The following is a 24980-nucleotide window of genomic DNA, read 5'->3' as shown; positions in this document are numbered from 1 at the left end:
GCTAATCTTGCTCTACTCGTAACAAGGCGTAAAGTTAAGTGGCTGTGCTTGTTTCATAACTTTTATCATTCACGCATTGCTACGACAGTCATTGAAGAAGTCTATTGTCACTCTGACCGCATCAACCACCCATTGGCTGTTTACCCAAAAAAGGCCCTCAACTCTGCCCATCAGCATTCATTTTTTTATCGAAACAGCAAAAGACTGGAAAGATCTCCCAATCGACGCCGTTGTCCTCTCCAGCCCCATCCATTTTTACGAAGCAATCACAGAGATCATGTACTAAAGCTCTCTACTGACCACAAATGACATTGTTCACAATAAATGTCCACCCCTCATGTAAAACCCCTGAATAGGGGCCTTTGAGGTATAGTAAATAAATAAATAAATAAATAAATAAATAAAATATGCATGGGTATGACAAATACGTACATGGTGAATTTAAAACATACGTGTAAAATAGGACATGTAAACATTTTAACGTGATGCCACACATCGTCAAAGACGTATTTCGATCGCAGCAGCGCAACAGCTTAAGTGCTGGAGTCACAGTCATAACTCCGAGGCCCCGCGAACCACCATGCCGCCAGTGAGGCAGCCAGTTCTAAGCGAGCTGGCGCTCGCTTAGAACTCGAGCGTTTTCTCGAGTGTTCAGCTCGAGAAAACGAACACCAGACCAAACACGGCATTGCATGTGGAGCGTCTGCCGCCAGCGAACCTCGAAGAGTAGAGCGACTGTACGCTGGGCCGCCGCCACGAACAGAGCTGAGTTTGTTTGGAGCGAATGCCTAAAAATCGACGGTAATGCAGCCCCTTTCCACAAACTCGAGCGAGGGCAGCGAGCAAACGCGAGTCCACCGCCGTGGCAGCCGCCAACGGTCGGCGCCGAGCTGCTGGCCACTGAATTACGGAGAAGCCAACTGTAATGGCAACCAATTTTCACAGACTCAGTTCCAACGCTAGCGAAAGCCACCAGCCCGTGTCGTTGCACTTACAGCGCACCACATAGTACAACCGAGCTCGTTATCAGCAACCGCAACGGATTTTGCACGACTTGCAAAGCAGCGACGAGGTCTCCGCCCAATATCGTCAGCCCGGAGCTCATCACGGCGGCGAACAGGCGAGCACTCGATGAGAGAGCTTCCGGGGGGCCGAGGGCAAGGCAGCCGATTTCCGGGTGGTCAAAGAGCACAGGCGAAATACAGACGCCGAAGCCAACATTCGGGGTGCATTTCGTGCGTGCGATATACAAAACGACCAAGCCCGTTGCCGGCAAGCACGATTCGTATCGCACAACCGACAAGTGCGGCCCAATAGAGAATGCTCACCTACTTGTGAAAGCATCCAGGGCTGATTTCTGTCCTCCGTCGAACTGAAAGAATGTATCCGATATTATGAAGCGTGGAAGCTTGGGCAAGTTGGTAGGACATAACTGAATGCAGGAACAGCGCAACCTAGAAGTAGTTACTTCGTAACTACGGAAGCGAAAAAAAAATGCCCGCAGCTTCCCTCGGGGGAACACTGAGGAGGATGCGGAAGCATGTAATTGGTTAACGGGTGTTAAATTGCGACTTACTTGGGTCGATGGCTAAATTGGTTAACGTGGTTGTGAAATGGGGTGTTAAATGAGTGAACACGTACGGCACGTATGCGAAAGGGCGGTGTTTTATTTATTGCGACGAACCAACGGACGAGCGGCAACTGAGCGAGCGAGCGCCGACCTTGAGTATATATACAGCGCGACGGTGCATGCGCTGTCAGCTGTCGAATGTTCTCGAAGGAGAAGCGCGCGCGCGGCACAGATGGCGACGGCGCGACGGCGCATGCGCTGTCAGCTGTCGAATGTTCTCGAAGGAGAAGCGCGCGCGGCACAGATGGTGGGCGACGGCGCGACGGCGCATGCGCGCGCGTCAGCTGTCGAATGTTCGAGAAGCGGTGCGGACGGCGCGGACGGCGCACTACAAGGCGCGAGTATAAGATGCTTCCGCATCTAATATGTTGAACGATTTTGAGTACTTCGTACTCAACTATGGGAGAGCACTGAGCCGTCCCGCTAAAACAGTTTAGTGGCTGGTAACAGAGTTAGACACATGCCTGAATACACAGGCATGGTTCAGTGTGCACCGACGCTCGCGTAGGTTTTAAATAGCTAACTTTACCGTACAAGCTCATGTTTGTGTTACTGGTTTCCGTACCAATACTTTACCTTCCTGGTGCATTTAATGTGAAACTTTGACCGTTTTAACTCGGACACATGTATGCTTTTGAAGTGCAACAAATAACCTTATACTTGATGAACGCGTGAATATTGCAGTAGCAGAGAACGAGTGATTATTGTATCAGACGTAATGAATTAGCTCAACTAAGGCAGTGCGGACGGCGCGGACGGCGCGGACGGCGCACTACAAGGCGCGAGTATAAGATGCTTCCGCATCTAAAAAAAACAAGGACAGAAAAGAGCGCTGACTTTCAATAAAGATTTAATATCGGAGTGGTGTACATATATAGGCGAAAAATGAGAAAATTGGGCATGCGTAGAAGGGTGCAGGAACAACCACTGCAATAAAATGTCAGCAAACCTCTTGTCTCTTGTTGAATGGGCTGAAAAACGAACACATATGTAACTTAAAAAAGATCGAGATACGCAAACTCCTTTTACAACAACGCAACTGATGGGCAACTTACACATTTACCGTCAAATTTGTTTATTTGATAAGCTTCAATTAGCTCACGCGTGGCCTGTGAGTTGTGCTTGCTTAATACCTCGCAACGCTCAAAAGCTGGCACGCAGCCGCAGTCTCGGCAGTGGTTTCCGAGGTGTCCTTGAACTACGTTGTGTGCATTGTTATTGTGCTCTCTTAAACGGTCATTAAGGCACCTTCCGGTTTTCCCTATGTATACCATTCCGCACGAAAGCGGAATGAGATATACTACACCAATAACACAAGGTACAAAGCGCGTTCTGTGTTTCACAGTGCATCTTCCTTTAATAGCAGCTGCGTTATTCACCAGCTTACAAAGCTTTGCAAGCTTTTCTGGGGCGGAAAAAATAACAGTGACACCAGCGCGTTTACCGATTTTTTTTCAGCCGATGCGACACGTTATGCAGATAAGGAACTTCAAAACATTTCATGGGAACAGGCGCGCTTTGAGGCTGAGATCGCCCTCCTTGATTTTTAATTTGCCTTTATGGCAACACACACTCCTTAGCCTACGAGCTGTCCCTTCAATGAAGCCAATCTTGCCGAAGACCCGGGTACACATCGTTGGTGATGTTGAACTTCCTGAGAAAGTGCATGATGTCTTGGGACTTGGACCAAAGTTTGCTGTTGAACCTCGAAAAACGCCACAAGAGCTACTGACCCTCGTACGACAAGTTGCTCGACGCACCCCGGACAGCGAGATGAACAGGTGTGTTTCTGATGGTGTGGACGTTTTAACACGCTGTAAACCACCTAGCAGTGCAGTGCCCACTAGAAAAGTTGTATCTTTCTTAAAAGCCCAGTCTTTAGCTCTTTTGCCATCGGACAAAGAAGGTGGTTTTGCTGTTTTGCCTTCCTTTTTTGTTTTAGGACAAAGCCCCCATGACTATAAACTCTGTTTTTAAACCCAGCCACTCTTCTATAGCAAAAGCTAAGTTGAAAGCGAAAAAGATTTGCAGCTCTCTCGGCCTAGATAAAGTTGCTAAATCTATTGACAAATCAAAGAAGCTAAGTCTTCACCTCTTTTTTACCGCTATGACGCACAAGATTGACTGCCCACTACGCGTTATAGTTTCTGAGAACGGGACCTGGCAAAAACAGGTCGCCTTGTTTTTACAAGGACAGCTTAACCTTTTAACTATTGACGATCCTTTCCTGGTAAAAGACTCTGAGGCGGTTATTATGTTTTTAAGGTCTAATGACAAAGGACTGAAGGCTTTCTCAATAGACGTGAAAGATCTATATTATTCACTTCCACATAACGCACTGTTCCAGTGTTTAGAAGAATGCATTGATTCGTTTGGGTCGATAAACTTCCAGAATGCGTCAGGTATGCCAGTTCATGGTTTTCTGGAATTGCTTTCATTTTATTTAAAGTCAACGGTTGCATCTTGGAATGAGCAACATTTCATTCAAAAAGCGGCGTTTGCATAGGTTTCTGTTTGGCACCAGTCCTGAGTGACATCTTTCTCGCGCATAAGGATCGCCACATTCAAAAAGATCTCGACTTGTCTCTCGTTGTGAAGGTCTGTAGGTTTGTTGATGATTTCATTGTATTCATTGATTATATGGATCCTGTTTTTGAAGTTATTGTCCTTAGTCTTCTAGATTTGTTTAAGAAGCACTTGTATCCTCTTGAACTTACGCATGAGTTACCGTCTGAAAATTCGATTAGGTTCTTAGACCTAACACTCTGTCTTAGAAGAAATCATTTGTGCTGGCTGTTTTCACTGAGAAGTGGTAAACCCCTTTTACCTTTCCACTCAGCTCATTCAAAATTGGTGAAAAGGGGTATCATTAATGGTTGCCTGGTAAACGCTCTGAAGAGGTCATGCCCGCACTCGATGCATTGCAGTTTCGAAGCACAGGTAGAGCGCCTCTTAAGCGCTGGTTACTCGAGCGCCCTGATTTCTGCTGTTGCGGAAAAACTTTTGAAGCAAATTAGAAATCAAGGAGGGCTATCTCAGCCTCAAAGCGCGTCTGTTCCCATGAAATGTGTTGCCGTTCCTTATCTGCATAACGTGTCGCATCGGCTGAAAAAAAAATGGTAAACGCGTTGGTGTCACTGTTACTTTTTCCGCCCCAGAAAAGCTTGCAAAGCTTTGTAAGCTGGTGAATATTCCAGCTGCTATTAAAGAAAGATGCACTATGAAACACAGAACGCGCTTTGTACATTGTGTTATTGGTGTCGTATATCTCATTCCGCTTTCGTGCGGAGTGGTATACATAGGGCGAACCGGCAGGTACCTTGAAGACCGTTTAAGAGAGCACAATAAAAATGTACACAACGTAGTTCAAGGACACCTCGGAATCCACTGCCTGCCGAGACTGCGGTTGCGTGCCACTTTTTGAGCGTTGCGAGGTATTAAGCAAGCTCAACTCACAGGCCATGCGTGAGATAATTGAAGCTTATCAAACAAACAAGTTTGACGGTAAATGTGTAAGTTGCCCATCGATTGCGTTGTTGCAAAAAGGAGATGGCGTATCTCGATCTTTTTTAAGTTACATATGTAGTTGTTTTTCAGCCCATTCAACAAGAGACAAGAGTTTTGCTGACATTGTATCGCAGTGGTTGTTCCTGCGCCCTTCTACGCATGCCCAATTTTTTTCATTTTTCGCCTATATATGTACACCACTCCGATATTAAATCTTTGTTGAAAGTCAGCGCTCTTTTCTGTTCTTGTTTTTTTTTCGCTTCCGTAGTTACGAAGTAACTACTTCTAGGTTGCGCTGTTCCTGCATTCAGTTGTATCCGATATGCCTGCTGTCTTTTCATCCGCTATGTTGACCTTGATTCTCAACCGGTGGTGTCGTGGTTGGTCGTCACCATCTTTAATAAGCCAGGGATATAAACCGCGGCGTGGCGGCTTGTCGAGACCGGCTCCATATTTCATGGTTGCGGCGAAACGTAAAAGCAGCAGCACACGCTCATTCAAGCGTACACACAAAAACCGCGTCGTAAATCCTAGATCGCGCGTGCCATCACTAGCAAAATCGGGGGAAGACTGAGCCGGGAGAGAGGAGGACGGCTAGTTTCCGCGACAGCGGTTTGTGCATGAACCGCATCTCCCACGCGGTTCATCCCTTTGCATGGAATGGGGAGACTAAGTGGTTTGCACGCGGCACGCATCCTTCTGTGGTTACTTCTCAACAATCCACCCGTTCATCCCGCGCGCATATTGGGCTCCATTACTCCTTTTTCGAGTAATTTCGCCTTAGTGTAGAGTGTTAAGAGCTCGTGTTCGCCTAAGTTTAAAAAAGCAAAGACATAAACTGATACGCTGACACCTAATGAGCTAGTGGTGCGAGGGAAAATGCAGGAATTCAGAGTTTCACTTCAGAATAGATTTCGCTGCTATAAACGAGGTAACAAACGTTAGCGTTGGCACAATAAATGATAATCTTACTAGTGCCATTAAAGAGCGTGCAACGGAAGTCCAAAGTGCGGTCACTAGGCAGGAAACTGGCAAACAATCTCAGGAGATGAAAAACCCCAATAAAAAAACGAAAAAACATGAAAGTTGCAAATGCAATCGACGTGATAGAGCTTGTGGAGCTTTCGAAGTTAATCGATTGGCGTAAGGTAGCCCACATCAGAAGGTATGACATGGAGAGAATTGAGCAAGCTGTTAAAAGCGGCAGAAGCATAAAACCTACGAAGGCAAACTTCGGGATAAAGAAAAATGAGGTGTATGCATTAGGTACAAAGAAGGCAATGTCATCACCAATATGAATAGGACAGTTGATGAGGCAGACGAGTTGTACAGAGAGCTGTACAGAAGCCTACGAACCAGGATCATATCGTAAGAAGCCATAAAAGCCCAGATGAATTCGACATCATATCAGTCACCACAGGGGAAGTAAGGAAAGCGCTAGAACGACCGCAAAGAGGCAAAGCCACTGGCGAGGAGAAGATAACAATGCAACTGCTAAAGGTGGCGAAAAAATTGTGTTAGAAAAACTGGCCACCTTACATGAGAAGTATCTTTTGATAAAAAGGGTACCAAAATCTTGGAAAAAACCCTGCCGCAGCCGTATAGTGACTAAGGTACTCGGCTGATAACCCGCCGGTTGCGGAATCGGGTGCCGGCTGCGGCAGCTGCATTTTCAATGGAGCCTAAAACGCTGTCAGCCCGGGCTCAGGTTTTGGTGCAAGTTAAAGAACCCCAGGCAATATAAATTTCCGGCGTGCTCCACTACGGCGTCTGTCATATTCATATGATTGTTTTCCCACGTTAAACCCCTCATATCAGTCAACCAAGCTTAGAAGAACGCCAACATCTTCCTAATTCTTAAGAGAGGAGCCGCCAAGAACTCGAAAAATAACACGTCGATCAGCTTACTGTCAACTTTCTACAAACTATGTACAAGAATATTAGCTAATAGATTTAAGAGCAAATCATAAATCAACGAAAGGACTAAGCAGAATTTCGTGCTGGCTACTCCACAATAAAATATATTAATACTATGATTCACATAATGAAGAAATTCTTGAAGAACAACTAACTCCTATACACAGTTTTCATAGATTACCAGAAGGCGTTTGACTCAGATATGCAGGCATTACAAACTCAGGGCATCCACAAACCTTACATAAACACACTGGAAGAAATCTACAGTTAATGCACGGCCACCATAGTTCTCCTAAAGAAAGCAACGGAATAGCAATAAAAAGAAGTGTAAGGCCAGGATACAGGATCGCTGCAATGCTATTCATCGCTTGTTTACAGGATGCTTTCAAGAGCCTAGACTGGGAAGAGTTGAGAGCAAGAATTAATAGAGAGAATCTTAGTAACCTGCGATTCACTGATTACATCGCCTTGAGCAGTAACTTGGAAGAGTGGCAGCTTGGGCTAGTTGGTATGACATGACGATAGTTATAGCGAGAGAACAGAACGACGATACAGAGACAAGAAGGTCGTGTCCTTCGTGTACTTCTTGTCTCTGTGTCGTCGTTCTGTTCTCGCGCTATAACTATCCTCTTGAAGTACCTCAGGGGATGGATTATAGTCCATGAGTGCAGGAATAGACACGGAAAGCAGTAAAGTAGGTCTGCAAATTACATGCACAAACCGAAAGTAATGTGCAAAAGTCTCAGGTGAAAACAGAGCTTAGCGATAGGTGGAGAGGTGCTGGAAGTAGTAAAGGAATATGTCTACTTAGGACAGGTAGTAAGTGTGGAGCCGAGCCATGAAAGTGAAATAACTAGAAGAATGAAAATGGCGGGGATCATATACCGCAAGCATTCTCAAATTGTGAATGAAAATCGGCCACCAACCCTCAAAAGGGAAGTATCTAACAGCTGCATCTTTTCGGTACTTACCTACGGAGAAGAAACGTGGAGGCTTGCAAGGAGAGTTCTGCTTGAAATGGGGATGACGCAACGAGCGATTGAAAGTAAAATATAGGTGTAACCTAAGAGACGAGAACATAGCAGAGTGGGTCAGTGAAAAAAATTGCCCGCAGCTTCCCTCGGGGGAACACTGAGGAGGATGCGGAGCATATAATTGGTTAACGGGGTGTTAAAGTGCGACTTACTTGGGTCGATGGCTAAATTGGTTAACGTGGTTGTGAAATGGGGTGTTAAAGTGCGACTTACTTGGGTCGATGGCTGAATTGGTTAACGTGGTTGTAGGAGGGGTGTTAAATGAGTGAACACGTACACACGTATGCGAAAGGGCGGCGCTGGTCGAAGGGACGTCGATCATTGTGTTTGTGGATTCGTTGGAATTCATTTCACCGCGACCTTGGACGTCGACGCGCCGTACAAACCAACCGACGAGCGGCAACTGAGCGAGCGAGCGCCGACCTTGAGTATATATACAGCGCGACGGCGCATGCACTGTCAGCTGTCGAATGTTCGAGAAGGAGGAGAAGCGCAACGGCGCATGCGCGCGCGTCAGCTGCCGATGTTCTCGAAGCACGACGGCGCATGCGAGCGCGTCAGCTGCCGATGTTCTCGAAGCGTGACGGCGCATGCGCGCTACATTATACAGCTAGCGAATGTTCGTGAAGAGGAGAAGCGCACGCGGTGTGTAGAGGAGGAAGGGTGCACAGATGGTGGAGGAGTGAAGCGCGCGCGGTGTGTAGAGGAGGAAGAGATGCACAGATGGTGGAAGAAGGAGGAGGAAGCTTGCGGACGGCGCCGCACTACAAGCCTCGAGTATTAGATGCTCCGCACCTAAAAACTGGGGTTTAGAATATCAAGAAGAAGAAATGAACATGGGCCGAGCATTTAGCGCGTAGACAGGATAACCGCTGGTCATTAAGGGTTACTGACTGTATTCCCAGAGGAGTCAAACGCACGAAGGGGAGATAGAAAGCTAGGTGGGCCAATGAGATTTAAAAGTTTTGCAGGTATAAAGTAGCAGCAGCAGGCACAGAACCGAGAGTATTGGCGGCTCATGGGAGAGGCTTTCTTCCTGCAGTGGGCGTAGTAAGGTTGAGGATGATGATGACGAATGTTTTGTGGATTTCACGCCCATTGTTCTTTCCTGTCTGATCTTTTATTTTCGTTGCTGAATCACAAGTGCAATATTAGTAATAAACATGCTGTTTACTGGTAGCCTGTCATAATTTATTAGAAATATGTGTTCATTCTTTCAGATTCTTGAATGTGCCGCTTCCTGCGTCAAAGAGCAAGGTTCCTCGGCACACGGAATAGTAAGTCACAGGCCATTAGTCACTGCAATGGTCGCTAATTTTCTGGTCCACCTCACTATTACACTTCAACAATAATGACATGTGGCATGAAAACGAAAACAGCAAAGAGCAAGAGAGGCTATCGCCAACTCAGAATGTGGAACGCTAGTGGTGGTTATGGGATAACGAGAGGTTCAAAGCGGAGCACACTCGTGTTGTCGAAAACATGCAACAGTGGTGGAAGCTGGTTCCAAACGCACACGCGGCTTTTTCGACGTACCGACGAGAACAAAGACACACTAAAGCACACTTTTCAGAAGAGTTCATGTCATCATGAGTGCCTTCTACTGTGCCTTTGTTCTACAAACCAGGCAGATGTTTAGGAGAACGTGAGGGGACAGAGTGGATGTTCGGAGAAATAAAAAATCCTTTAACTGGGGTTGCATATGCTCACAATACCATGAAGTAAAAAAGGAAATGTCAGCGCCGGTGAACTTTGTCGTTAAGAGATGGCATGACATGTGGAAATGTTGAAATAAAAGGGAAGAATTTCTTGGTTCTTATCTCTATTTTCATTTGTTACATTCATAAGACGCGTAGCAATGCCCTTTAAAGTACACATCTCTGTACATTTGCTTACATTTTCACTTATCGCTAGTAAAAGTTGTATAGATAAAGTAGCGTCATTCATTTGGTGACCCATGTATGTGTGTTAATATGCCATATACATATATGTTGCGTACCAGCAATGAATTAACAGAATAACATAACTGCAAATTCTTCCTTTCAGGGCCACGCGAGCAAGAGCCACCGCGAGCAGCTAAGGCAGATCGCCGAGCAGGACCCCTTGGCTCCAGTGCACGAGCAGGACAAGCAGTTGCTCTGGTTCCTCCGCTATGACTGTCTCGAGCTTCCACACTCGCTACCCAAGCTGTTGCTGTCGCTCCGCTGGGGACAGCACCAGGACGTTGCCATGGTGAGTGTTGTATCTGCACCGAAGCATTTGCGCATGCCTGTGAAAAGTCATAATGGGCATACTTTTATTCATATAACAATGAAGAAGCACTACACACGAAGAGATAATGTAGCCATAAAGTTCAGTGTACTTTCCGAAATTACAGGACCAATTCGCGCGGGACGTGCTAAATTATCAAAAAAAAAACAATTATCAAGAAAAAAGACGGAGCTTGCCGTGTTCACGCGCACACTACAGGACGCCATGAGAGGAGGGGGGGGGGGGCTGAATTGAGGTAAGTGTTCCATAGCGGAGGCAACCTGCTGTGCTCTAAATGAGTAAAAACAGCATATGTAGTCAAAGCATAAATTATGAGTGCTTCCTGCTCAACAAAACCAAAGCTGAAACAGGAGAAGCGGTGGTGTTCTATAGTCCATGGAATCATTCCTGAACCTTGCAAATGCTGCGTGGGAGCATCTGGGATTTCACCATGAGACACGCCACCTCAGCTGAGTAATAAAATAGTAAAACTGTTCTTTCCTTTCAAAGGTATCAACCACATTTGTCATCAACAACATCAGCAGCATCGAAAATGTTTTCTTTGCATTTGTGCAGTATGAATTCATGCGGCTTGCCATATAAATGGCGTAAGGGGTGAGTGCTTTCAAGCTGCGCAGCCTAGTCAAAATGTCGCGCAACTATTTATCATAGCCAGTGTTATTGCTACAATTTTATTTATGGCTCGGCTTTTATAGCCACTCTCAAAGCCTTGGTTGCAGTGAACAGACTTCCACGACCATTGTTCGCCATGATCTTTTCATGATGGTAGACCATGGGTTGTGTGATGGTTTGTGTGAAAAAAAAAGTGTCTACGTAGTGTCGAAGCAAATAGCTTTTGATATACACGTAGTTTTCGAGTCATAAAGTACGCCTGGAAGTATTTTGATTAGCTTGTCAACATGAAACTTTTGCTTGTATTTTGTGTTGAGTACTTCAAGTAGGCGTCATAAAACATTTGCAATGTCTGCTCGAGCGCCACTCCCTCAGCCTACTTTGTAAATAATCAATACTGCGACCCTTACTGCCGGCCTTAGCAGAGTGTATTTGTATTTGATGGCTTTTTCTACTGCAAAAACTGAAACAAAATAGAAAAAATGGCAGTGTACACTTCGAGCATGGAACACAATGGTTCAGAACAATCATGCACAAGAGCCTTTAGGGCCATATTCAAGATCAAGAACTACAGCAGGTGTGTGGCCGGAGTGCTGAAAGATAGTTGTTAAATAACTTTGATAGTCATACTACTCTATACGGTAATTGTTTTAGAAAAAAGTGTTACTTAAAAGTGTTATACTAGAGGAGAAAGGAAATGTATTTAAGGCGGGTCTTTTTCGTATTAGACAAACAAACAGGCGTATACAATGTGTCTGTCATATAACTAAATGACTGAAAGAAGATCTTGCAACATAAGAGATTTATTTTTCCGTCCTAGCGTTGGAGCAGTTTGATTTTACTTGTAGAGATGTGTTGAAACGTGACGGCACACGTTATAAATAAGTCTAGCGGCTTTTTTTTTATTTCTTTCTATCTTGCTACCATTTTTTCACTTACGGACACCCTCTTACGGACGTATATTCTGGAATCAGGCTGAACATGGCCAACAAAGGAGCAGAAAGCCTGCGAGCCAGTCTGAGATAGAAGAGCTCATAATTAAATGATTAAATTGCAGCATTACTGTGTTTTTTCCTAGTAAAAAGTTTGAAATACATCGAGCGAGATATTTCAGTAATCCACTTTCTGCAGGAAAACATCGTAAGCTGAGTATGCGTAATGAAGGTGAGCTGCTTACTTAAATAGCGTTCGTCTAAAAGTACTCCTAGCGGACACAAAGCTATTATAGTTTTCTTGCGAGGTGGTCCAATGTATTGTGGTTGCTGCTGTTCGTTCACCTTACGGATGAAACTAACTTCTAGGTTCCCCACCTGGTATTCCAAACTGTGTGATGGTTAGCATTTTTGACTGCATCCTGAAGTCTGTTTTGCATGAAGCTGCGCTTGGTAGCAGTACTTGGGTTGCTCATTTGAATGAAAAAAGCCACTTTCTTTCGTCCATTGATGTTCAGGTTATTTCCTAAAATGCTGTGAAGGCCAGTATACAGGGCTCCGAATTACGATCCTTTGCGTAGTTATGTCTCACAAAAACGAATAATTAACGCATGATAGAATAGCCGTGCGTCAAGGCGCTACAGCGAGAGTGCCGACGTCTGGGCAATGAGGCCTCACATTCATTGACTATAGGTCGATTATTTAAAAGTCAAAAATTTGAAAAAAAAATTGTTCAAGGTACTGTGAAGGGAATGCCATCATGCAGGCTTTCAGCTCAATGAGTAGCGTAGGTGGGATTATTTACACTCCGGAATACCAGCACAAATGACATGGCTGATGCACGCCAAAAGAACAGAATCAATACTGAGAATTCCAGACGGAGGATTCGTTCACGCTACAGCCTCACGACAAGTATTTCTTTTTGGGGAAACTGTTCTACGACGATAAGAATTCTTAGGCCATCGGATTGTCGATAATTTTGATTAAAGCACGTGAGATATTCCGTTCATATAGTGTGTAAGAACTTCAAGATACTGTTATTCATTCGGTGCTCATTTTATGGCATGACCGTAGGTTCATTCACCCTTAAGAAAAAGCACCAGATTAACTTTATTAGAAGTATTCGTCTATATTCAGCGTATTTGTGTGCAAAAAAACGACTGCTTCTTTTCAAGTAACACTTTCCACCTTTCAAGGTAATCATGCAATGATCGTAGTATCAAAGCTTGTTACCTCCCGAATTTATCGTCACGAAATTATTCAAGTTCTTTAACCACAGTGCACGAACAGAGAATGGTAGAATGCTTCGATCACTCGTAGTGAAGAGCGCGCTTGAAGCTACCCAGGCTGGCTTGAGAGAACCTGAAGAAGCCAAGTCAGCGCGTATCATGTTTTCAAGCGTGCGCCATGTGACACGTTTGCTCTCTTCCATTGTGAGAACAGTGCGCGCTGCAGTCGAATGCATGCAGACAAGGCACCTCTCATTGTAAGGCTGAGCTAAAAAGGTAAAAGAGGCCAACAGACCTCTCCAGTAATGTTGGTCCTGCAACCCGTCTCGGCTACGGGAGCTGAGCCGTGTCGTAGCCGTGTCGGCTACGGGAGCTACACTCGGCTTTCTGCGATGAAACGAGCGTACTCGGTGGCCTAGAGTTGATGCAGCTACAGAAGAAACTTGGAGCAATTTTGTACAACTTGACATTTGCTTTGGCCGCATGCCTTTTGTCCTGTGTGTTAATACCTGTTCGCACCAGGTGGAAGTCGGCACTCTTTGAGCTCTTTCTGTATCATCCTTTCAAGTTTTGTGTGCTGTTACATGTGTTGGCATTCCCTCAAACACGCAGTTTCACACACGCATACACTCAAAGAACATACCCTATACGCAGCTCGGGTGTGGCGTATGTTCTTGCGTAAATGCGCGTGTAAATGTGAGCTTGTTTGAGAGAGTTCAAAGTAGTGCCAAGTTCCCGCCTTCGAAGAACTATGCCGAGGGCATTAGCGGCACTATTTTAAATGCGAAGCTTAGCACTTTTGGCATCTATCTATCTATCTATCTATCTATCTATCTATCTATCTATCTATCTATCTATCTATCTATCTATCTATCTATCTATCTATCTATCTATCTATCTATCTATCTATCTATCTATCTATCTATCTATCTATCTATCTATCTATCTATCTGCGTCTGCGGGGTGCTCTCATGATGAGCCCCTTAACTTCGGTTTCACCAAAATTAGTACAAGGGGGTAAGTAGGTTTGACGAGTATGACGCGCTGGTCATGACATGAATAACATCACAATGCCACCGCGTACGCCATCGAACACTTTTCAAAAAAAAACTTTGGCACATACTCGTTTGCGAGTATGTGCCACAGGTGATGAGACATTTTATATGAACTCGTATACAGGTATACCGTAAATGTGGGGACCAGAGGGGGCCAGATTACTAACACCTCCTCGGTACAGTTGCCCTCCGCCATGGAGGCTGTATAGAGACGGCCATTGCTTTGACCATGACGAGCGCCTCCCCCTGAAAGGAATTAGGTGACTCGAATACAGCCATAATTAATCTCTCAAAGGGGAGTATCAACAACCGAGCAGCCAGGATTTCAAGAAGCTGTCAGCCTGACTGTATAATTCAATTAGTATTGGCCCCTGCCCAATTGGGGAACCCTGGGAACGAGGAGCCCCGCCGCGGTGGTCTAGTGGCTAAGGTACTCGGCTGCCGACCCGCAGGGCGCGGGTTCGAATCCCGGCTGCGGCGGCTGCATTTCCGATGGAGGCGGAAATGTTGTAGGCCCGTGTGCTCAGATTTGGGTGCATGTTAAAGAACCCCAGGTGGTCTAAACATCCGGAGCCCTCCACTACGGCGTCTCTCATAATCATATAGTGGTTTTGGGATGTTAAACCCCACATATCAATCAATCAATCAATCTGGCAACGAGGAGGTGCACCGCGTAGCCCAAGGTGTAACAAATTGGGAGGCGTGTCTCTTGGACCCAGTCTTCCTGGTGAGGCACCGACTTCTTTTAATAACATCACAAACTCACAAAAGTGACCGGTACATCTACTCATCGGCTGATGAAGACCTTACGAGAGAACAGGCCACGATTGTCCACCGCATTTAAACTCACTCTCATCTTTGTACTCACCTGCTGTCGCCTATTACATGCGGATTGGTGAACCCAATCTGCCAAAACTGTAGCGCCCCAGAATTAGCTACACAAAATCAATTATTGTAGGGCTGTGATGGCTTTCCTGCCCCCAAAATGCTCGCTCACGGTCAGAGTGGGAGGAACTCGTTAAAGCTCCAATTAAGGAGGAGCAGCTGCTACTGCTGCCTGGGCCGAAGGGGTCGCTGCCCACATGGAGCCACCTTGAGGACCGTACCTTCTCTTTCAAGGAAGTTGGTTCCTCTTCCATATCTACCCAGGAATGCGAGGACACACATGTGTAACATTAATGTTTGATACTTAAGAATAAAGTGCGATAGGCAGCATTGACCAAACGACTACAAGAAGAAAACGTCAGTGTCCCAGCAGGAATAGAAATTTAGTATTCTGCGAAGCAATGAAGTATTCTACCACAGAGCCACACCATGTTTCTGAAATGCTTTGCGAAGAGACCCTAATGTTCAAGAAACCCAAATTCTGGTTTCAGTACTGGCTATCAAATTTTATAAACATTACATATGTACTGCAATGGTACAGCCGTCATATCGGGTTGACATCAATTGTAGTTATAGGCGCCATCCGCTGAGGCAGATGTGCGTAGCAGTGTTTAGGGCTACTGTCCTCGTAAACCTCAACGGAAACACCAGCGCTTCATATGAGCTTACCGCTTCAGGTTTTGCTAATATACATGTTGCTGTTGGCATCGTTACGGAACTGCAAACTGCCAACGTGACACACATGCTGCTGTATAACGCGCGCGCGCGCGCGTGTGCGTGTGCGTGTGCGTGTGCGTGTGTGTGTGTGTGTGTGTGTGTGTGCGTGCGTGCGTGCATACATTGAGCCCCACTTCATAACACTTCGCTCAATAGGAAAATTAAAATACATTCACCTTACCTCCCCATGCTACGCATAACATCGATTCTCAAGGTACGTGGGATCTGCCTAATTTTTTTTGTCGGGGAGGCCGTCAGCTGCAGTGTTTCGGTCGCTTAGGGTACAGCCTCTCTGTCTTCTTCAATTGTGTCAAACTGTGTCTTAAATTGCGTTCCTGCGCCGACCTGTTGTGACACCTCATGCCTGGAAGCCCATTTAATCCAAAGGCGTTGTTGATGTTGTCAGCTGTCAGCCGATAGCAGCAATATGTTGTTTAATGGCCAAGTACAACTGGGAACCCGACCACCGAACTGATTGAGAACTAGGCCTCTGAATAAAAAATAGATGGAAAATTCTTGGAGAGATGAAAAATATTCATGGGTGTTGGTAGGGCCTACTGCGACAAGTAGCCTTGCTTTCTTTAGGGCATCAACAACCCTGACATGACCAGACACGACCACTAGTGAGAACGTTGGCTGGAGTGACACACCTTTTGTAAGAGTTTTCATTTCTCAAAGCTTCCCTCTTCCGAAATCTATGAACTTGTTCGTTATCGGTATGAAGACAGGATGGTTGACAATGTCGCGAATTCGCGCTCTGTGTGTGAGCCGTTTGTGCGCACGTATACATAATTTCGCTGTAATTATGCTCATAGTATAGTGCTTGCTGTTCGTAGAATTCATTTTTTTTCCTCACCGTGCCCGAGGGGTGACTGAGAACCCATTTAACGGCATTTCTGACCATTTCGCACATATCTTGGTTCTGTTTTGTTGAAGATGCAAGCGCTGCTACAGATATGGAAGCTTCTCAAGCCGGAACAAGCGTTAGAGCTCTTGGACTACAGCTACCCAGACAACTTTGTGAGAAGCTTCGCCGTGCGCTGTCTTCATCAGATGGAGTGAGTACATTCATACGGAAGTGATCAAGTCAGAAGTTCGAGTCCTTCTTAAGCAAACTCTTAATAAAAAAATTAGCAGCAATAACGTTAGTGCTGGTTTGACAAATATTTAAATGTAGTAGCTAGATAATACACCGCTACTCAAGACACACATCCATTCATAATATGACTCGCTACTACTAGCGTATTATGCAAGACTATATATATAATAAAACGTTGACTTGCACAAGCACTACGCTGGATCCCAGATACTTATATGTTTTGTTCCTTTCAAAAATAACTTCGGTGAGAGAAATAGCGCTTGCCTGTTTCTTTTTTGTTCTTTGTTTTGTGCGTGGTAAAAAGTTATAATATGCACGCACACCAACTCGTCCATCCATCTGTTTTATTGCAAATCTTGTAGTGTTGATACGCAGGTCAAAGTGAGCTTTCACTTCATTATCTTTTTTTATTTTATCACTTTTGTGGCGTCTTACTGTTTTACTAATAAGTAAAAACATGCGAGGCGATGAACAAGATAGTAATCATGCACGTAAAAATGTATTTTCAAGGAAGACAAGATTGTTGGTGTAGTAGTTTCATAACAGTCCAATTGATTGATTGATTGATTGATTGATTGATATTTTGGAGTTTAACGCCCCAAAACCACCATTTGAATTTGAGACACGCCATAGTGGAGGGCTCCGAAAAACAGTCCACTTAGAACTTTGACATAAATAACCTATGTATGAAACTTTATTTCTTTCGGAAGCTGTATCCCATTACGGCCCAGCCCGCACAAACGTGTGGGTAAGCGAAAACAGTCACTGAACGGTACCTATTTCAGTTTCGGTTTCAGAGACCTCTGTCAGCAATGTCAATGTCCCGGAGAATATCTCATTTTCAGTAGTTCATCAATTTGACCACCAGAGGGCGAGGAATTTCTCAAAGAAGCATGGCGTCTCAACATGTGCGTCTACGCCGGCTCCCTCCAAAACGTAAGTCAGCATTTTTTCTTGATATTCGTATTTTTTTCCGAAAATCTTCTATAGCATAGCAATTTTAAGACGTCGGGAAACATGTAGCACTAAAAAATTTACTCGTTCTGATTGCGGGCGTTTTGTGGTCACGCGCGAAAAAGCCACACGCACGTTTGTGCGGGCTGGGCGTTTGTTGTCGTGAAATGCGTCGCGGCACAGTGCTAGTTGGCGCCCTCGTGCGCTGTTGTGACAGCGCGGTATATCTTTTCATTCCGCAAAATTTTTGCGAATCGTATTGGCGGGTCCCCTATTCGTGTTTTAGAGTTTACTCATGCGTCAAGTTAGCGACACAATGTGACTTTGCGTGAATTATGAGTACAATTAGTGGACAAATTATGGATTCCGTGATTGCATGAAACAACAGCTGTACAGCTGTATCTGAAACAGTGAGGAACTACATTTAGCGTCGCATAGGTGTACAGTTGTCACATGTTATTCGTTTATTACCTTTCATGAATCACAGTGAGGATCAGAATTGTTTTGGTCAGGTTTCTGGTGCAATATTTCAACGCCATAGCTGTCATTTAACCTCGGCAACGAACTTTGTGTTGTTGTGATGCATAAATTTTGCACTGTTTTCACCTGCAGGAATTTTCAATCCCGAGGACGAAAATGATATGGAAGAAATTTTGAAGCTCCTGGATTCCTCTGACATCGAATTCAGTGACGACGACGACGACGAGCTAGCAGAAATTCAAAATCGTGAACCAAATCAACCCGGCGGTGATAGCAACAGTGACAATGATGAAGATATTGATCACTCTGTTCCCGCACCTTCTGCCTCAGGTGACCAGTCAACAACCCCTGCCAGCAACAATAGAGGTCGCACCTTTTGGATGAAGAAGCCCTTCCCCAAAAAGCCTGACCCGCCTGGAGCCATCGAAAGGGCCGATGTTTTGGTAGATGTCAAAAGTCCATTGAGCTACTTTTCAGAGTATTTTAGCGAGCAGTTTTTTGAAAATGCCGCTGAAAAGACCAATATGTACCACATGTCAAAGCATGGAAAAGCTCTGCAAGCGACCGCGCAAAAGGTAAAGCAGCTGTTCGGTATGCATTTAGTCATGGGCTGCATTCGATTTCCGCAGTTACACATGTATTGGAAAAGAGGGTACCATTTTGATCTCATCAGCAGCGTAATGACACGTGAAGAATTCAAGAAGTTACGGTCAAGTCTGCACTTTGTTGACACGGAAAAACCGCGAGAAGCAGACGATGTGAACAGGCTTTGGAAAGTTCAGCCAATAATTGATGCGGTTAGGACCCGATGCACGCAACTGGAGAGAGCTCCCCGTTGCTACTCAGTTGATGAGCAAATCATACCATTTACTGGTAGGTGTCCTCTCCGCCAATACGTGAAAGGAAAACCCAGACCACTCGGGCTCAAAAATTTTGTTGTAACCACATCTGAGGGTTTAGTAATGGACTTCGAGATCTATCAGGGAAAGTCCACTCCCCTTGCTGAAACGTCACTTGGCTTGGGTCCAAACGCTGTGCTGAGACTAGTGCGCACATTGCCAGAGAAATCCTCGATATTTTTTGACAGGTACTTTACCACCATTCCTCTTCTGGACGAACTGCTGAAGAAAGGCATTGATGGTACGGGTACTATCATGGCGAACCGAATCCGTAGTGTCCGCTTCAGAAGCGACTCAGAAATGAAGCAAGGTGACCTTGATGAACTCACTCGAAACGATGAGAAAGTAGCTATTGTGAAGTGGAAAGACAGCAAGACGGTGCTACTGGCTTCTACTTGTGCCGGGGCCACAAATGTCGAACCTGTGAAGCGGTGGTCCAAAAAGAAGTACATCGATGTGCCCGCACCGGAAGTTGTCAGGCGCTACAATGCGAGCATGGGAGGTGTTGATACCTGTGATCAACTAATTGAATATTACAGAGTGGCAGTGAAAACTAAAAAGTGGACCTTGAAGGTCAGTTTGCACATGGTGGATCTTGCAATTGCCAACTGCTGGCTAGAATACAGGGACGCCTGTCGAAAAGATGCGGTGCTCAGACGCAACACAATGAGCCTCTTGGACTTTCGTCTTGCTGTCGCTGAGGCACTTTGCGCGTCGCCCAAACGCAAGAGACTCGAAAGCAACAACGAAAATGTGCAGCCAAATCATTCTACCGAGAGATCCCCTGGAGCTGCGAAGATTCCCGGCGTGGACAAACGTTTGGACTCGTATGACCACTGGCCATCAGTGGACAGCTTGTCGTCTGCACGTTGCTGCAGGCTTGCAGGGTGCACTTCTCGCACTCGGACGCGTTGTGAGAAATGCAACGTCTACTTGTGCCTTTCAAGTGACAAAAACTGTTTTAAAGTGTTCCACACACGGCACTAACAACGTACTTTCTGCTCTAAGTCCAGCAAATTTAGATGCATTCTTAACTGCGCGGTTCACATGAATAAAAGCCCAGCCCACACATATGTGCGGGTATGTGTTCTATGTCAAATGTGCCGATTTTTGTGTTCTTACTTTTCAAAACGCTATTAGTATACAGCAATAAGTAATATTATTCGATAAAGTTACCAATTAGTCTTTTATATTTTTGTCGGGCAGGAAAGGGGTATCACGTTGCAGAGAATTTAGCCCTACACAAATAAAACTCAGAATACATCAAGTGATCTTTCCGTCACACGTATTTTAGTGTGGTTAGGTTTCGCTCTGTACAACTCGACACATGATACTTACAATACCACTTTCACACGTCACTAAAATTGCCCTATATTAGTACGTTCCTTTCAAGTTTTGTTATCACTCCATTTCACTACGTTCAGTGCAAACTGCGTCTACAATGTTCGAGAGGCTTCGAGGCTGTAGTGCGTCGTTTCGTTAAAATTACGCCCACTTCGTGAACATTTCAGAACATTCGGGAACCTACGTAGCCGCTAGTGATAGCGCTATAATATTCGATGGCAAGGGTATAAATGCCGACACGGTTCGCCACTAGTGAGTTGATCAACGACCGACGCTCTGTCCGCCGCTATCAGTGCCAGTGCCTCGCCGTAATCTTACTTTTCATTTGTTGGCCACAAGTTCGGCCCCAATAAACAGTTTTCATCCTCGATCTGTAGTCGACTCCCTTCGGCCACGTCATGACTCCACGACAATATTCACTGCTTTTCACATACTTTCACGAGCAGATTATGTACGAAGATGATATACTGTACTTAAGATAACTATGCTCTTCCACCATTCAACAATGTCATCAACCTAGTGCAATTCTACAGCATAACAATCACCCGTTCATTAGTCATAATGCAGGACAGTGGCCTATACCACGTTTTCGCTTTGTCTATAAACTATAGGATTTCAAATATTTCATCTCAGTTTTTTAAAACACGCACCCACACTTATCTGGTCCATAAATCTACCTACTACGTCCTTGAGCCATTAGCACTAGTCTATAAACAATGCCCTTCATTCAACCTATACATTTTATGTATCTTTTAAGTATTAATTTTGTGTCCTTGGGTTACAGGCTGTATAATTTGTATGTTTATCTGTATTCTTGATACTTGTTCCAGTTCTATAGGTGCACTTTTTTTCTCATTTGCTTTCTTAGCCGTGGCGGCTGCATTTAAAAGGAGGCAAAATGCTCTAGGCACGTGTATTTAGTGGTTGGTGGTCGTTAGTAAACCCAGGTGCTAAAAATAACTGGAGCTCATAGTAGCGACGTCTCTCGTAATCATATAGGTGGCCTGCGACGTAAATTCACAACAATCATTATTATTCATCTTTTTCTTGATATTTTTGTTGCTGTGGTCGTTGAGAAAAAAGTATGATGGAGTGATGATACTTGTACTGGCGTACGGCTGCAGTTACAGACTCTACCTATTTTCGGTAAATATTCCTGCCATGGGCGGAATGACTTATATTTGTACAAACGTATGACTATGTCTTTTTCTGCTTGATTATGCATCCCTCTTTTCGTGAACCTTGCTCTACTGTCACATGCCATATAATTGGTCTAATGTGTTCCATCGAGCTGCTGTTTACGGCGTTTAGAGTGGAAGGCCACAGCGGGAATACTTTACTTCTAATAAATAAAAAGAATGCAGCTGCTGTAAAGTATAAAACAAACTCGACACCTACCGCTGTAATTAGGTTTATTTCTCTCCGCAATTTCTTGACCTACCGAATAAGGCACTCCAAGTCAGTTTATTTATATATTTAGTCAGCAATTTATTTAGTTTTTATTATTTATTTATTCATTCATTTATTGTTTATCTATAATAATATTTATACATGGCAGTGGTTTAAGTCATTAACTATAGGAAACTAAAAAACAAACCGAAAGTGATTTGATTGATATGTGGAGTTTAACGTCCCAAAACCACTATATGATTATGAGAGACGCCGTAGTGGAGGGCTCCGGAAATTTCGACCACCTGGGGTTCTTTAACGTGCACCCAAATCTGAGCACACGGGCCTACGACATTTCCGCCTCCATCGGAAATGCAGCCGCCGCAGCCGAGATTCGAACCCGCGCCCTGCGGGTCAGCTGCCAAGTACTTAGCCACTAGACCACCGCGGCGGGGCATCAAACCGAAAATGGTATGCATTGCAATGGTTTCACTGCAATGCGCGCTAAGCAGCCCTTGAACTTATTATACTATATAAGTTGTTTTTAATCTCGCTACAAAACAATTGATTCATTTTTACGTTAACAAATGCTGGTTATTATGCCCAAAAGGGCACTTTATTTGAAGCTACATCTCTATCTTTCCGGCCCCAACCGCTATCTTTTGGATAAGGCTTCAAGGGACAATACCGACTTTACTTGTTGCATTAAGAATATCATTGGTTTGACTGAAAGTTAATTACTCCTTAAACGAAAAACGGGTTCCACGACATAACACTGCAGCACAAAACTGGTGCGTTCTTTTTACTTCTGCATACCTCAGCATGGCGCCTTTTTGCAACCAAATGACGACAGTTAAAGCACACCACAATAGGTGTCAATCTGACTTCTACGTCATTTATGATAGGGTGTTTGTGCCTTCATGCAAGACAAATATACTTTCATGTCACAATACTTCGGCATGACGTTGTAGTGATGTGTATATTTGGATGGCGGAAAGATCGCACCATCAAAACTGAAGACGAAAGACAGAGAACAAACAGCTACAGCATCGTTAAGCCCCACTGTTTTACTGAAAATAGAAGAAGAAGTAACTTTATTTGTGTGAAAAACAGCATTTTTCACAGAAGGATGGCGTTCAGGCTGTGCTTGGCTGCCACCTCCTCGGCTGGTTGTGTGGGCCGGAGCTGTATCTTAAGGCTCGGGTTGACGATATTTGTAGCAGGCTGCGACAGCATGATGCTAAACATCAGATTCATTAGAATGTAGTTAGGCAGCAACTTACTGCCGAATTACTATTTGTCATTAGTCGCTACACACCACGGAACGCTGCAAGCGTGATAACGCATCATTGTATTAACTATTTTTGTTCTTTCCTGCAATAGCGACGAAGAACTGTCCCTGTACCTCTTGCAACTAGTACAAGCACTCAAGCATGAGTCTTACCTGGAGTGTGATCTCGTCAAGTTTCTGCTGGAAAGGGCCCTGAAAAACAGACACATCGGACACCAGATGTTCTGGCTGCTAAGGTAAGGGCTGCATGCCGCACTAGTTGTCTTTATGGGACTTGAAATCTATTTTGAAATCTATTTTAAATCTATTTTGACTTGAAAACTGTTCTTTGTATTGAACAATGTTCTGTATTCCTGCAGCTTGGTGTTAGCACATGTTCCCGTTGGGCCTATATAAATGTGACCACAAAGCATTTGTTCCAAATAAATAATACCTATTTTGCACATCACTTACGACTATCACAAAATGCAAAAGGCCAAAAACAATGAAGATGTGGTGTCTGTTTCACAGGCAGTTGCGTCTTATCTAGTTTATTCATCTAGTTCATCATATCTCATTACTACATCAGAGTGAAGAGCATGGATTAAATTTTAGACCATATTTTTCTAGAGCAATTGTTTTAGGACTTCATGTGACTGTGAACTGAAGTCTCTTATCTGAGCTTCCTTGCCTTTAGCTTTAATTGTCAAATTAAAACACAAATTTATGGCAAGTGATGCAAGTGCTTTCCTTTTCAGTCTCAGTAGTTTGCGTTATATCGGCATAGTTTTGACAAAAGCATCTAGAAGGCTCCTAAAAACATTTGAAAATGCACAGAAAGTGCGCGTTATTCTCTCTCGGCGTTTTTCATCTTTGTGACATATATCCTGATGCCGGCAGTTTGCTCACGTGACGCCAGATTGAAAGAAGCTGTCTATTGGTCAATATGTGAGAGATATTTATTGGGAATTGTCGCCTACTTTGCTTTTCCGTGGAGCCGCATGCCCGATCTGCCTAGCCTCACATGAACATCGATCGCGACAAGTTGAGTTCACTTCGTTTGCGACTACGCAAAAGGAGACAGCAGCGTGCAGACAAAAAACATAATATCTTGACTAGCTCAACGCTTAATTCTTTATTTACTCACGTTTTCTGAAGCAATATGTGCTGAGGAGTAGATAGCGCTTGAAGGATGACTAGCGAAGGATAGAAAGAAACTATTGAAGTTAGTGTAGTCTGAGCCAATACGCGTTTTATATTTAGCAGCCAGACTTCTATATAGATGCCGTGGTTTTACCAAGCAATTGCTCGCGACAGTCATTACACTGAATAAAATAGTGTATTGTCCAAAGCAAGACAAAATGTCCAGCGCCCATAATGTATACCAAAAACTGTGGTACAATTATAATCCGTTATATGACAGTGCTCTTGAGACAGAGTGATCAGACGGTAAAAAAATAGCGGAAGCCTTCTACATCAAAAAAAAAAGAGTGTCATGCGCCAGCCAAACATGAGTTCCTCTGCCTGAAAATGAAGAAAGCCTAATCAGTAGTAAATGTTTGACTGACTTGACCTTTCGTCGCTTGCGCTGGTTCCTCAGAGTGAATGCTTCTATTTTTATCGTCAAGGTTTCTTGCCGGCTACTCTCTTATGTTTGTGGTAAGTGTTTAAATAATCTGTATATGCTAATAAATTACCACTTTAGAGTCAGCGCCTGAGTTGTGTTATCTGATTTCTACTCCGTCCTGCGTGCTGT

The 24980-nt window shown here is 44.4% G+C and overlaps 1 protein-coding gene across 2 annotated transcripts in view; it reads left to right on the top strand.

The window, feature by feature from the left end:
• LOC142804119 (phosphatidylinositol 4,5-bisphosphate 3-kinase catalytic subunit beta isoform-like) overlaps nt 1–24980 on the top strand; it is a 92332-nt gene that overhangs the window by 52224 nt on the left and 15128 nt on the right. For both annotated transcript variants that reach the window (XM_075890702.1, XM_075890701.1), the window contains exons 10-13: nt 9309–9365; nt 10135–10320; nt 16726–16847; nt 23338–23481. In XM_075890702.1, coding sequence (XP_075746817.1) covers nt 9309–9365; nt 10135–10320; nt 16726–16847; nt 23338–23481 — 509 coding nt within the window. The remainder of the gene's footprint in view (nt 1–9308; nt 9366–10134; nt 10321–16725; nt 16848–23337; nt 23482–24980) is intronic.

This window comes from Rhipicephalus microplus, chromosome 3, assembly GCF_043290135.1.
Source record: "Rhipicephalus microplus isolate Deutch F79 chromosome 3, USDA_Rmic, whole genome shotgun sequence".
NCBI lineage: Eukaryota > Metazoa > Arthropoda > Arachnida > Ixodida > Ixodidae > Rhipicephalus > Rhipicephalus microplus.
The sequence above is the reverse complement of the archived record's forward strand: the minus strand, read 5'-3'. Positions and strand labels throughout refer to the sequence as shown.